General features: G+C 39.0%; 2 protein-coding genes across 6 annotated transcripts in view; one reads left to right on the top strand and one right to left on the bottom strand.

Annotated features, from left to right (window-relative positions):
* Positions 1-2,213: 2,213 nt before the first annotated feature.
* Positions 2,214-11,821, top strand: LOC116401125 (very-long-chain enoyl-CoA reductase-like). 2 transcript variants are annotated; one of them, XM_031879380.1, is made up of 13 exons: positions 2,214-2,353; positions 4,771-4,821; positions 5,161-5,212; positions 5,856-5,900; positions 7,475-7,578; positions 7,918-8,033; positions 9,207-9,312; positions 9,647-9,719; positions 9,805-9,848; positions 9,936-9,993; positions 10,244-10,332; positions 10,433-10,478; positions 10,569-11,821. In XM_031879380.1, exons 1-13 carry the CDS (start codon positions 2,330-2,332, stop codon positions 10,694-10,696), a joined length of 936 nt encoding a protein of 311 aa, XP_031735240.1. In that variant the 5' UTR covers positions 2,214-2,329; the 3' UTR covers positions 10,697-11,821. The 2 variants fall into 2 exon arrangements, with proteins under 2 accessions (XP_031735240.1, XP_031735241.1); XM_031879381.1 differs by lacking the exon at positions 4,771-4,821.
* Positions 11,644-15,220, bottom strand: part of LOC116401122 (retinal-specific phospholipid-transporting ATPase ABCA4-like) — a 33,835-nt gene continuing 30,258 nt past the window's right edge. For all 4 annotated transcript variants that reach the window (XM_031879374.1, XM_031879373.1, XM_031879375.1 and 1 more), the window contains 6 exons: positions 15,036-15,177; positions 14,364-14,498; positions 14,124-14,227; positions 13,949-14,041; positions 13,536-13,785; positions 11,644-12,717 (listed from right to left, as the gene is read on the bottom strand). In XM_031879374.1, the coding sequence (XP_031735234.1) occupies positions 12,598-12,717; positions 13,536-13,785; positions 13,949-14,041; positions 14,124-14,227; positions 14,364-14,498; positions 15,036-15,177 (844 nt within the window). In that variant the 3' untranslated portion in view covers positions 11,644-12,597. The remainder of the gene's footprint in view (positions 12,718-13,535; positions 13,786-13,948; positions 14,042-14,123; positions 14,228-14,363; positions 14,499-15,035; positions 15,178-15,220) is intronic.

Below are 15,220 nucleotides of genomic sequence, written 5' to 3'. Positions count from 1 at the left end.
CTGCACAAGAGGATTAAAATGTCTGCATGTTTTGCCTTCCTTTCTCTTACATACATATGTCACAGAGATGTATCCAAGGAATCTTCCTCCTCTATCCTGACAATGTCTACATTCACCAACACATGTCTCCTTGCTGTCAGTCTCTCCGACTCATTTTTCACGGTATCCTGCCTGCTTTACATTTTCCTGAGGCCTTCAGGCTTCCGTCCAGCTCCGTATCTACCCTTTTTCCCACAAATTGAATCCCCTCAGGCAGCACAACGACAGAATGAATACATGCTCAACTTGATTTTCATGGTATGAATCCACTTTTGAAGGGGAGAAAATACAGCTGAGCAAGCAGAGGTGAAAGACTCAAGGGAAAAATAGGCTAAAAGAAAACCTCACCACGCAGGTAATAAAAACATGAAATGCAACTTGAAGACATTTCTCATCAAGGCTGTGTATGATAGCTGAAAACAGCACTTTGTCTCTGAGACAAAACAGCTTCAATCATTCATAATTCAGTCATTTGTTGGTGTCTACTCATATCTTAGCTCTAAATACATCTAATATAAAGTCATTAGACCATAAACACTCCGTCAATACAGGTTCAGCCTGGTTCTAGCTGTGTATACACACACACTATGTTTAGAACAGACACTTAAAGTTGTTTCACTGTAACAATCATCTTGTTGTCACCCTCACTGTTTTGGGTGGCCTCAAAGTAAAGTCCAAATGTGCATTAAGCTGATAAAGCTTGTACCTTTCTTAAGTTAAATGCCCTGAAATGGAGATAGAGGCGACTGAAAATGTACTGTAGTCTCTCACATTGAAGAACCATCAGTTATGCATCTATCCCAAGTGCAATCGTAGGCTACAAATCCCACCTCTTCTTTTATTCAGTCTAAACAAAAAATGTATTGAACACATTGCATCAAATAGCAAGTATAATAAGCTCCTGTTAAACCTGCTAAAAAAAAAGCTAAACCCACACAATCTATTACTAAATGCTCGCTTTCAAGGTGAAACGCTACACACATGAGAAAACAGTAGAAATAAAACCAACACAGAGGGTCATCGCTGGAATGAGAAATTATGGGATATGTGATCCACCCTGAGGTACACAAAACACCAGCAGGCTTTCTCCCATTTCTTAAATTTTACAAAGACAGAAGAAAACATGAACTAGAGTGTCCAAATACAATGTGCGGATGTGTTAGAAACACCTGCTTCTCAAAACTACATTAAAGGAACAACTGAGCACTAAAGAACAAAGAAGAATGCTATCGGGTTCATGTTGCACAACAATGGATCGCAAATGATAGTAGGCAAATTTCCATCAATTTTGCAGTATTCATGATAACCATAGAAAGTAAATTATAGAGTTTTAGGTGACTCCCATGACAGGATTATTAAACGCTAATGGTCAGCTTATCATTAAATTCCCTGAGTGCCTTCTCATGAGCCACAGACTTCAGTCTTGTAATCCTGTTAATATAAGAAAATTGATGTCCTTGTTGTTTACAGCTCAGTTCACCGTCTTTCATGAACTGCATACTGCAACTTTAACTTCATGCATGCTTATGCAAAGTATACATTTCCCTTTTAGATATGCGGAGTACAGTTTGACCCCCAGTAGTTCTACCTCCCTTGTGTAGGGTATTTTAATGCTCAGTCCAGCCCTGGTGGGCTCATCTTCTGCTGACACAACTAAGCACTGCAGCTGAGGATGAAGGTGGTTCACGGTCCAGGATTACATTAATGCAATTGACAAATATATTAAATGTTTGGTTTTTTTGCATTTTTCACAAGTGGATTTAATCAAGGAATCTATTTGCTTCACTTGTGTTAGTGCACTTTTTTATTGGGGTAGTGTTCCGAAAGAGATTTTAAACTTTTGTGTCATCTATCATCTACTGTTCTTCCAATCTTCAGCTGCCTCAATTTCAGGTAAGTATCTGCTTACTTGAGCTGAGTTGGACTCTGCCAAGTGCTTTTCTCCAAAGATACAAACAGAAAAAAAGATAGGAGAAAGCAGCAGGAAGCAGCAGGAAAGACAAGCAGGGGGGAGAGTATGTGCAGGGTTTCTGGAGTGCCTCTAGTGATTCTGTGTCCCTGCACTATCGAGAGAGAGAGAGAGAGAGAGAGAGAGAGAGAGAGAGAGAGAGAGAGGAAAGGAGGCAGGGAAGAATAAGGGGTCAGTCCAGGGATTGTCCTCGATAGGAGAGGAACTACTTCTGTATGTGTGTGAGGAATGAGTTTCTCTGTGTGCGTGTTGTGTTTGCGTACTGATGTTTAAGGTCATTTTTCACCCTGTACACAGAGGATATAATAATAATCCACCACCATGAGCCGGACCACCTTTTTTGAGGTAAGTCTAAATGTAAGGTATAAAGCTTCGTGCCTTAGAATGCATTTAAATGAACTGAAACTTTTAATTGCCACTTTCCGATAGATGATTTAAAGTTTGAGCTTAATTTGCTTCACAAGGCCTCACTCAAGTATGACAGTCACTTTGAGCAATATTTGGTAGGGAGATCAAGCAGAATTTGGGAAATCATTAATAAGGTTGCATTTATAATTGAGGTGGGGTTTTTTTTGCAAACACTGTTCTGTCAGGTAAACTCAGACATTTGCAGACACTTGCTCATTTTGTTTTTTGTTAATGACTGCCTGTCCAGCTGACAAACTACCACATGTTGACTCTCATCTGATCAGACACTGAAGACAACACATGGAGGGATACTTACAGTGACGAGCTAACATCGTGACTTATAATGATATTAGAGCAATCCCTCTGCTCAGCAGCTTTAGGATACATTTCTGCGTCAGAGTAAACAAAGCTGAGCTGGGGCCTTTTCATGATATATCTATTGTCTTTTAGTCTTGTCTCACAAGGCCTTATGAGCAGCCTAGTAATGGAGAGGTAGACAAGAGGCCTTTCAATTCAAGTTAATTTACAACATGCTCTGGGATGTGTGCCATGCTCTCAGTAACTGTCACATAAAGGCTGCATGCCAAATTAGCAAATATTTAGATTAAGATATAGATTTACAGTATTTTTCCAAAGTCTGATCTCACAAGTTTAAATGAGAAAATGGATACCATTCATGTCTGATCTTCTCATCGAACTCTCCAATGAATGTGAACATGTGTGGACAGGCAAGAACTTTTCAGGATTTAGCATTTGAACATTTTTTAAATCCCCCTCACCTACACAAAACCCTCACAAGCACGTACACATGTTCTGTATGACCTGTGATATTATATGCTGTCAGCAGTGCCCTGTGTTCCCAAGGGAGTCTGATAATCACATTTACAAGGGCACAGCACAAACGAGTGCACACCGTTTTACAGCACACAGCCCTAATGACACCCTTGATGCTCTCCAGGAACACGCAGATGCATCAACATGTGCCTCTAGAATGCAGTTGGGAAGGTTAGCGGATGGAGAGCAAAACAAACCCGTCTCCCAGGATGCCCTTTACTGAGATGTCAGCATGCCGTGCTCAGATCCTGCAAAGCATGAACACACACCGCAAAGAGTGACAAGATGTCATACTCGTATTATAAATCTATAGGCGCATTGCAGGGTATTTTTCAAAATCAAGAAATAATTAATGAATATTGTAAAATAACTCCTGGCACAAGATTAAATGACTTACCAAACTTGTGTTTTTTGCAATGCAAAACAGCAGTTGGTATAGAGCTCTTTCTCTCCCATTATCATTCTCTCTTTCTCAACTGTGCACTCAGCAAATCTTTAGGTATCCATTAGCGGGTTATTACACTGTCCAGTAAGGGAACCAATTTAGCTAGGACAGCTCTGCTGGGCAGCACAGTATGGAGTGCTTTCAGGGCAAATTGTGGGCCGCCACCCACCATCCTCCTTGCATATGCTGTACGTCACCACTGACATGGTCTAATTAAGATGAAAAAGATGTGTGCAAGAGAGCAGCCGGACAACACAAATCCTTTCTTCCTTCCAGACTCAAACAGCCTCATCATTCATATTGAGATTACTGTACTTGGTCAGGGAAACTGGACACATTTGGCAGTAGGGCCACTGAGAACAGTGTCAGCTGTGCTTAGCAATATCATGTTTCATTCATATTTCTTTGGTTGATTCGAGAATAGTGAGGAATCGTATTGCTTTTAGAAACAAGTATTTCATGCAGGGGACAATTATTTTTTCAATTGTCCATATTATATTCATAGGGGCTGTGATTTGATTTAGAGTTTTTAAAATTGAGACCACGTTTCCTACAATCCCTATCGCTTGCTCTTGCAAAAGTAGCAATCTAAAGTCAGTCAATATGTCAATATGTAGTTTCCATGTAGTTCAAACCGTGTATGTTCTTAAGTGACAAAATTAATAGATTTTTAATTAAATATTTGTGTTTGAAAATATGGAGGTTTTATAAGAGAAGATAAAGTGTGGCTTATGAGAAAAGTGATTGTATAAACCATCAAAGGTGTATATATATATATATATATATATTGTGTGATAGAGATGTATATAGAATCAACTTCTTTACATACATATGTATATTTCCAGCCTTCCGGTAATGGATAGGCCCACTCTTTACAACTTATTCTGAGAGCAAGGTGAAAGTAAGTCAAGCGTTTACTGCCTGTGGCTTTGTTGCTGAGGTGGCATGTAGAATATACAGATCATCATTCTATTTAGCACATTCTGAATTTTCAGTGAATGAAATTCTCTCAAATGTTTGTGTGAAATCTACCTGTTGTGCTTTCTAAAGGCGGTGCATCTTGTGTTTTCTTCAGGTGAGGGTCCTGGATGCCAAGACCAAAGAGCAGCTTTGTTTTTTAGATAAGGTATGCTGACATATTGTCATGGCTACACTTTTACCCTTTGGTTTCTCCTCGGGTAGCCTTAAGGTTGGAAAAATAATTTACGACAATATATATTCTGTATCAGTTTGCAAATCTCAATAAAACTATATTACGTTTACACTGAGTGAAATATTCCATCCCCAGATTAATGTTTTCTGGCATCATTTGAGATACATTTCTGCACATTTCAGCCTGAGATATGTGCTATTGTTGGAAACCTTGTGATCTCCACTAGAATTTGAAATAAAACTATTTGAGTTGGAACAGTTTTCGGCTTCAGTGATAACACAACAAGGGTTTAATATTTGGTATCCCGTTTAGGTGGATCCCCATTCAACAATAGGAGACATCAAGAGCCTCTTTCACAAATCATGTGAGTGTTCATGTGTAGTTCTATAATATATTGTTCAGTGTTTTTTGTTTTTTGCTGGCCTTATGTTTTATCTTGATCCCTGATAGTGACAGTAAAAATATCTTGTAAAGAACTTGCCGGATTTGAAAAGTTAGCTCATTATCCGAGATATCAATTTGAATTGATATATTACTGTATTGTTTTTTGTTTTTTTTATTGCACATTTACTCTAAACTACAACTTCAATATGGTTCTTAGATAAAATTGACAAACTTGCCAGTCTATTGAGTGAATCATCGTACAATATATCATATCACACCACCCGAGAGAGAGAGGCCCTCTTAAGAACGATTTCTTAAAAACGTCTTCCTCTGAAGCCTGCAGTGGTTCTGTCACCAGTGTGTCTGGTCAGAAAAGTCACCAAATGTTTGCCAAAGCCTGAGGCCATCACAGCAGCAGTGCTCAACGTTATTCCGTCGTGATCAATTATTATTGGGCTTGAGGCCAAACTCTGTGTGTGCAATGCCAGCTCTATCCAACCCTGTATCTGTGTGTGTGTGTGTGTGTGTGTGTGTGTGTGTGTGTGTGTGTGTGTGTGTGTGTGTGTGTGTGTGTGTGTGTGTGTGTTTGTATGCGTTCGTGCGCATGTCTTTGTTCTGCTCAGATCCTCACTGGTATCCAGCAAGACAGGCCCTGATGCTTGATGCCAGTAAGTAGCCATATTGTGATCATTTACTATATTTGTTTGTATTAGTGTCGCATAAATAACATTGAAGGGGCACTTGGCAACTAGGCTCCAAATTGCAGTGGGTGGTAGCTATTTATGTTTAATACTGAACAATTTGGACTTCATCAGCCACAAATACTTCATGGTGGTTTCAGTAAAATGCAGACAGCATTCATGTATTTACCATCCAGTGTTTGATGCTTTGTACAAAATAAAAGGGGAGGTGTTCTTGCTACTAGAGTAGAGTTTATGTTTCGTCTGTAGACTTTTCACCAGGATAGGACAATCTATTGTGTGGGAATATGATGCTGTTGTAGTCCCATAATGTGATTTAGCATCATGATTCCAAGATCTTGTTTATAGTCTTTAGTGTGTTTATACTTTGACTTAAAAGCAATTATGTTAGATTTTTTTTTCTGCAAAACGCAGCTATAAATGTCTTGTGTAACACAAAACATGTTTCTATGCAGCTGTAATAATCATTAGAGAGCAAATTTGAAGTAAGCACAGGCATTAAGTTTAGAATACAGATGGACAAGGGACAGTTATGCTTTTGTTGTCTATAAAGAGTTGACTGTGAAAAAGGTGTGCAGAAATTCAATGGCATTTTTAGAGAAATGTATATGTCCCATCGGACAAAGCACTTCTGTTTTGTCATGTGATACTGATGCAATTTGTGTCATGAGACATGTTCAGCTTCATACACCAGTGTAGCAGAGATCCAGCAAAGCTACTGAAATAACCAGAAAATGCATCCTATGTAATCTCAGGCCTAATGACTCCACAAGCCTAATATTGATGACATCTTGAATAAAACCTAGATGTGATCAACTGAATGGGAGATTTTGAAATGAAATCACCCAGAATGTTCAATAACATTTGCAATGACCTTCACTCTGGAGTGGAATAAAAGCCTTAAAAAGCACCCCGAATCATTACATAGCCACCATTACCGTGGAAACACTGTCTGTTCTTCCTTTAGTTTCACTATAAAAGGTAGACTGCTTGATGTTAATAATTTTTTCATTAATTTTAACCTAATTAAAACAGCAAAAGCAAATGCAGCCCATTAAGTACATAAAGAGAGACCTAACATGAGGTAGGTAATGTTGCAGGGCTTTGAATGGACTATGAGGGTTATCTTGTCAATAAAAAGCACAGACTTTGGTTAAAAGCCATCTGGGCCAGTTCCCCCCTGACGATATTCTAAAAATGCCATCCAATTAGCACAATATATTATCTGTGGCCGTGCTCCTGTGAGCTGCAGGTAGAAAGAACGTGTGCTGAAAAACTGATCACACATTCATTAGAAACACTCTTTATTAAGCCACTATGCTTTGCACTCGACTGCTTAAATGTGCATATTCATAATGAAATTCAGTATGACTGCTTTTGGAATTCTGTCAATATGGTGATTTCTTAATTCTACAAAGCTTGATAGTCTAAAGACTAAAGATTTCCACCAGATAGCAGAACTATTTATAGTACAATTTCTGTTAAAGTTGAATTTGTACATACAATATTTGCCAGTGGATTTTTTTCTTCCTTCTTTTTAGAGGAAAAATCACTCAGAGACGAGGAAGTCTTGCAGAATCTACCTGTTGGGACTACTGCCACGATGTACTTCAGAGATCTTGGTCCACAGTTAGGTTGGACCATGGTAGGAAGAGTACACCCAAATATTACTGATGTAACAGTACCGAGAAAGCTGAACAAAGAGATCAGTGTCTGGAACTGCAAGTTTATATACTTAGAGTCGGCTGACATAATATATTGGGGTAGTTTATTCTGGGAGCAGCTGGCTGATTTCTTGTTTGTAATGACAAGACTATATCAATCAAGTGATTCATCATTGGTTCAAGATATCTCAAGGTTTAAAAATGTCAGTAAAGTACAGAGTATAGAGCCCGGAAAGTGTCATGGAGAGAATATGTATATATACTGGCTCCACAGTAGTAAGATAGTATGGTGTTAACTTTCTATCTGCTCTTGTTTCCAGGTGTTTCTTACAGAGTGCATCGGGCCACTTCTCACCTACCTCCTCTTCTATTTTCGAGTCCCGTGCATTTACTCATACAAGTATGCCTTTACCTCCAGTCCTCATCCTGTTGTCAGGTAAGTGGAAGAAATATACTTCCAACTATAGCGCAGGTTTTTACAGGCTGTGGGTTTCAACCTGCAGACAGTAGGCAAGTCTACTTGGATTTAATTTTTTCGAACAATGACCACATTTAAAGGAATAGTTCCATGTGTTTAGAAAATATGTAAATTCACTTTCTTGTCAGGACAGATGAGAAGATTGATACCCCTCTTGTAGCTGGTTAGCGTAGCTTAAGCTTAGCAGAAAGATTGGAAAAAAGGGTCAAGAGCTAGCCTGGCTAGCCATCAACTAGTCCGGTACATGACCAGCATAAAACCGCAACAGTTTTTTGTGCATATTAAATAGAGCCACAGAGCCAGGGTATCTGTCTCTCCCTGTTTCCAGTTGTTGTGCTAAGCTAACCTAATTGGCTACTTGCTCTAGCTTCATATTTATCATACAGACATAAAACTGCTATTAATCTTCTCATCCAATTCTCAAAAGGGGAATAATTAGTATTCATTAAGTCTTTGATGTTGTGTTTTTTACTGCATGCTTCACTACATATGGAATTACATCTATTGTGGAGTAAAGGTCTCTGTACAGTGAAATCAGCATCTGACAACTAACTGCATTATCTCCTGTCAGTGTACCATCTACACTGGCAGGAGATAATATGACTTTTGAAAAAAAAATCTATATTTGATGCTGCTGTTACAGGATAGTTTGGACAATCTCTTCTATTCATGTTGATTTGCTTATCGATCTACACTCTCTCCCTTAGGGTTTGTCATTTTATTGTAGTAGCCTACCTCAAGGAAACCTTACAAAAAAGGAGTTTTAACTATTGCCATCCATTTTTGTTTGTTTTGACATCTTTTATACTGTATCATAACTCCTCAGTCATTTTTACAATTATTCTCGATATTGTAGTCTTGAATCGAGCTGCGCATGTTTCTATTATTCCAGTGTGTTCTATTATTTAATGTAGGTTGCACTTTCTTTGCTGAATCACAAAAGTGTTGTTGCAACAGTGACCCACTTTGTCACTCATGGATCATTTGAATTTAATCTTTACTCATTTCAACTTTTAAATCTGCTGCATAAAATAGTGTGGTGAAGTCGCACACTACAACAAGAATGTAAGCGCCTGAGTTAAATGTACATACTTGTACTTCCTACCTCATCCTCACCTCTCTGTCTCTCAGACTAGCCTTTGCCTGTCACACCTTCCACTATATGAAGAGGTTGATAGAGACTATCTTTGTGCATCGTTTCTCCCATGGGACCATGCCTCTCAGGACAATAGTCAGGGTGAGGACATGACTACCCTTGAACAGAAGAGCCTCTGATAATGTGCTCAACTCTTTCTCAATGTGTAGCCCCTTTTCCCTGTCCCATGCAAGCTGTTGTGGTACTGATTTTAGCCTCAGGACAACCTCTGATACAGAATGCTGCTCACAACAGTCTCAGTGCAGTGTCCTGATAAGGAGAGTTACTATAGGTCTTCTATTGTTTGTCTTAGTAATTAAAAAATAGAAATTGTATCAAAGTAAGAACATGTTAAGTTCAATTGACAGGTTCATTGTACATCATATTTATTTTTTCTTTTTCATATATTCATACGTCTGTTTGTTTCCTCTCTCAGAATTGTGTCTATTACTGGGGTTTCTCAGCTTGGTTGGCCTACTATATCAACCACCCTCTTTACACACCGCCATGTAAGTCAACCCATGCGCGCGCGCGCACACACACACACACACAATTTTCTGCAGCTTTTCAACACCAGTCTATCTCTCTTCACAGCATATGGAGAACTACAAGTCAACTATGCATTAGTCATATTTGTGGTACGTATAGCGGTATTCACTCAGGACCAACTTACATTAAGTGCACATGTATGACAGTAAGGTGTGAAATGCTTATTTCTGATCCAGATGTGTGAGCTGGGAAACTTCTCCATTCACTTGACTCTTAATAATCTCAGAGGAGAGGGTAAGTTTTACTTCCACACTACTTAAAGGAGGAATTCATCACGTTTTGAAGACATTGTCCAATCCATCAGTATAGATGTGATAAAATTACTAAAACCATCTTAAACCATTCACTTGTTCCCATTTGATCATTTGCTCAGTACTCCATGCCAACACTATTTTGGTTGATTCATCATGGAACATGGATATGGGTTATTATATAAGTTCTATTATTAACTTAATCATACATTTTTCACAAAACCATTTCTCAGGATCCAGGGGCAGGCGGTTTCCTGAGCCAACAAAGAACCCCTTCACATGGCTATTTTTCTTTGTATCCTGTCCAAATTATACGTATGAGGTAATACAAAGCATTTATAGTCATTCATCATGGCAATGAATGTCAACCATACTTGTGTGTTTACCTCTCTGCCTGCCTCTTTATTTGACACATACCGTAGGTTGGAGCTTGGGTGGGCTTTTCCATTATGACCCAGTGTCTGCCAGGTACGTACAGCACATTATGTTCTGTTGATATAAATCCACTTACTGCACCAAAATGTGTTTGTTTTAATACTTCAATGGTTTGTATTCCAGTGGCGCTTTACACATTACTGGGGTTCATTCAGATGACCATCTGGGCCAAAGGGAAGCACAGAGCCTACAGCAGAGAGTTCAAGGACTATCCCAGCCTCCGGATGGCCATTATCCCCCTGATTCTCTGATAGAGATCAAAAAAAGGAACTATTGTAGCATATACCGCGTGTATAGTCACTCGCCACAAGTGTTTTTCACTAAAACAAAGAAGTTTGCTGCTGCTGAGGCCAGCATTATGCAAGTTTTTTATATCTATAAACTGAGGACTAGGAGTGGAAATGGGAGTGATAATAGTGTAGCAATATACTGGAGTATTTAAACATAGCTGGGGTCATTTGTTTATTTGAAACAATGGGTTTTAGTTTCTTCGTGGGAGTTTGATTTGGCATTGTGATTTGAAGTTAATGATATTAGATATGTATATACTGTATCTTCAATGCTGCCATAGACTATTTTGTGTTAACATTGGTTACACCATGTTGTTTTATATTTGGCTTTTTCAGGACGTGACTTAAGGTTGAAAATGGCACCTCAGCATTTTAGCAACTCTTATTCAAACAAGTGAATAGTTCTCATTGCAAGTTGACTTATTCATCTACAGGTTGTGCCACTTCTTTTCAATTATGAATGCTTACAGCACTGATAAACTTTTCAGGCTAAGTGAAAGAAATAAAACATACTCTAGGTCATAATGAAGTGCCTGTCCAAGCAATCTAACAGATTAGAATTTAAAATTCATGGCATCCAATTGAAAGTGCAACATCACTTTTAAGCTCTCAGGAGGTAAACTGATAAAGCAGACATTTAATTATGCAAATATTAAGCCACCATACATCTCAGATTGTGTTCTTCAGAGAAAAGGAAACTATACTGTAGAAGTGTAACTTCTGTCATTAATGTGTAGAGGGCTTATCAAATAATCTGTGATAATTGCTGTTGTTCTTCAGCCCTTACTGTCTAATCTCAGGTTTTATTAAACTGTCAAAAACTGTTTTGTACAAATGTGAATGTGAGTAATCTCAAGCAATTTTCCTGTAAAAGAAATCAAACAGAAAATCTTAAGAAAAAAGGCCCACATCGTCCGGAAAAATGTTACTTTATTTGACGTGATGCCCCTCTCAGAAACATCACTTTTGTGCAATGACACCAGGTGTTGGTGGAATGCAGATCAAAGTTGAACATATATATAATAAAGGGCATTGACTGAAAAGACATTGGCAAGAAAATATCACACAATATCAAAATGATTGCATAGCAGGAGGACTTTGTAAAAATCATTAGTTGTATTGCACTAGCAGAACATCTTTGTAAGAATTATGAAGCTTCAGCTAAAGCTGCCTCAATAAAGTGCTTTGACTATGCTTCTCTGAGTGCTTATTACACCCATCTACAGAAGGCAAAAATTATCTTGCTTGGCAACTGAAAGCAAAAAACACACAGGACCTATGCCTTCTTAACTTTTATGAGATGTCATCAATCAAAGTCATGGTCATAAATCTCAAGCTGTTTCATTTAGTTTGCAAGGCCTACAAGGTGAGCAGAACGTGGAACATATAGCAGGCACACAAATGCTCCACACTTTCTAAATTCAAAGCCCACTAACTCCAGTTACTAGAAAAGTAGAGCCACATGTCGAATCATCAGTCAGACATGACATGTGTCATGTCCCATTTGCTGCCTCATTCACAGACTGCCTTTCAAGGCCTAACACCACACAATAGATCAACAAAGACTGGCCCATTCCAAAGGCTCGTCCAAATGCAGATAAGAAAACCTGTTCATCCTCTGGGTTTTTAGGATCCCCAAACTGATCATGCACCAGTCGCTTGTCTCTACCAGGCAGGACATCATGATGACACTGTAGAGAATCTTCTACTTTGTTTCATTTGAGGAGAAAGTTTTGCCAACTAACTTTCAGTCCTTGGAAGCACACATACATACCGCGTAGGGCGCATTCTTTCAACAGAGCGGCTTCTAAAATGAATTGAAAACCAAAGAAAGTCTTCCAATTGGGCTCATTGAGATACGTTCACTTCTCCAAAGACTTGAAGGGTGTGGCTTCAATATATCGCTGTGCTCCAGCAGCTTTTGGATGCAAGACAATGGTGTCATCCTCTCTTGACTGTTGCTTGGCAAAATTCACAAAAACCTACAAGTAAGTACAGAGAAACATTAGGATCAAGCTATACTATAATATTTGCATGATATACTATATTATGACATTTTTTATGAAATACTATACTATGACTTTTTTATGATTTTTTATATTTATTTACATTAACATTATTAACAATTTGATAACATCAAATATAGTATGACAGTATTATGATACTTTAAATTGGTATTTTATGACATAACTATAGGACTGTACCTAATACCATATTGAGGGCTTTGAAGCTTCAGTGAGAATTATTCAAAGTTATTCAAAGCCTTTGTTTACTTTAGTTGTTTGGCTTCACAGTGGCCTTTGACCAACCAAATGTAATCAGTTCATCCTTGAGTCCAGGTGGATGTTTGTGCCAAATTTGAAGAAGTTCCACTGAGGCATTTCTCAGATATTATGTTGACGTGAGAAGACCGGACAGACAACCCTAAAACATAATGCTTCCGGCCACAGCTGTTGCCGACGTAGCAAGATTTGTTTGAACTAAGTTGAAAGATGACGTATAATGAGAAATTCTCAATATCTATCTCGTAAAAGAGCTAATCAAAAAACAAATGGAATGACATATAAGGCAAGTGGATCTGTGAGGCTGTATTTCAGCATAGCTGTGTTTCAGCTAAATGCGTAGAGCCAGGTTAGCCCGGCTAAAAGTAAAGAAATAGTGAGTTATTCACAATTTGACTAATTTGACTGGTTTTAAACTGAGCCATCTGATCATCCTGAAAGAAGTGTGAAAGGAATAAATGTAAACCCCTGTTCAATTCCCATTTCATAATTCGTCATGGTTTCCTATATGTATTTACCTGGTCAAGGGTGGTTTGTGACACTGAGTAGTCCTCTATCTTGAGTTTGTCTTTGTTAGCAAGGACCATTTGAAAGACCCTCCCGAGGGAGGAGGAGGAGATCTTGTACTGTAGAGTGTTGTAGTGTTTCTCTCTCTGGATGCAGCCAGGGAAGGTGCTCTCCATGAAGGCTTCGGCAGGGTTCAGATCTGGAGCACACCCGGGCTTAGCTGCCCTGATCTTCATGGTCACCACGTAGCCATCACCAAACCTACGTTAACATCGATGTGAGAGAAAAGAAAAAATCTAAAATCGGCAATTTCGTAGAATGCTAATATGATTGGATTTGTGTTTAATTGTTACATGAATGTTACAGAAATTTAAATATATTTAGAAATGTGATACGTGATATGGGATGAAGTAAAATCACTTACTTGTACTTAAGGTGCTGAATGCTTCCCAAACACTTAAAGGATCCATTAACCATAATTGCTAAGCGGGTACACAGCGCCTCACATTCCTCCATACTGTAAAGACAGATGGCGAAATTAGAGCTCATAAATTTGCATACACACACACACAGTCAAACACCCACACCAGAGAGTTTACCTGTGTGAGGTGAGAACCACAGCTCGCCTATCCTGGATAACACTCATGATAGAGTTCCACAGAAAGCGTCTGGACAGAGGGTCCATACCTGTTGTGGGCTCATCCTAATACACAGTAATAGTAACAACAAATACATTAACTTACACACAGAAACACTTAGCATCTTGTCTATCACCTATCCCCGTTCCCCATCCTAAACCTCTAATCCAAACCAAGCACTGTCATAAGGGTGCGCCTCACCAGCAGCACCAGTGCAGGGCAGCCTATCATGGCGATGGCTGTGGAGAGTTTCCTCCTGTTGCCTCCACTGTAGGTTCCAGCACTTTGGCCTACATACTCTGACAGACCCAGCTTCCGGATGGCCCACTCTGCAACCTGAGCATGAGGAGGATACTGTAAGTGCCTCCTGTTGCACAAACCAAATGTGTCAGATTTATGGATTTAGACGACACTATGCACACTATCTAGTTTCCAAATGCACAGGGTTTCTACCAGGACTTGTTGCGTTCTTTGAACGACAGTATTACATTATGACTAGCTGATCATAATGGCCGATTGCTGGTATCTCTCCTCTGTCCAAATCTTGGCATTATTGAAATTATATTGCTGCTTTAATGTGCCCCTACGCTCCTCTCTTTATCAGACCGGCTACTTTTTTCTTAATGCTTACAGTGAAAGGATGTGCTACTTTACTCTGTCTGCAATGCAAATAAAAATATCACCTGTTGTATTCGTCTTTCTTTTTTAATTTACATAATCACAAGGGGTGCCCAATAGTTAACAAGTTAGGCTCGTGGATTGTGTTAATTTTACACAAAAACATTATATATACTATATAAGATACAGTCATCACATTAATCATTTCACAGTGCTCTGTACAACTGTTATATCCTGGCAAAAGCTGCATCTCACCTGGCTGATCTCCGACTCAGGAACTCCACGGAGGCGGGCGTAGAGGTGCAGATGTTCTCTACCTGTCAGCAGCTCATCTATGGCATCAAACTGTGGGCAGTATCCCATGTTCTGGTGGACATCCAGGATGTTGGATAAAATGCTGAAGATTTAGGGGGAAACACTTGCAGTAAACAAAGAGAATG

This window comes from Anarrhichthys ocellatus, unplaced genomic scaffold (genome assembly GCF_004355925.1).
Source record: "Anarrhichthys ocellatus isolate YVR2014 unplaced genomic scaffold, GSC_Weel_1.0 scaffold253, whole genome shotgun sequence".
NCBI classification, from domain to species: domain Eukaryota; kingdom Metazoa; phylum Chordata; class Actinopteri; order Perciformes; family Anarhichadidae; genus Anarrhichthys; species Anarrhichthys ocellatus.
This window is presented reverse-complemented; position numbering and strand designations above follow the sequence as displayed.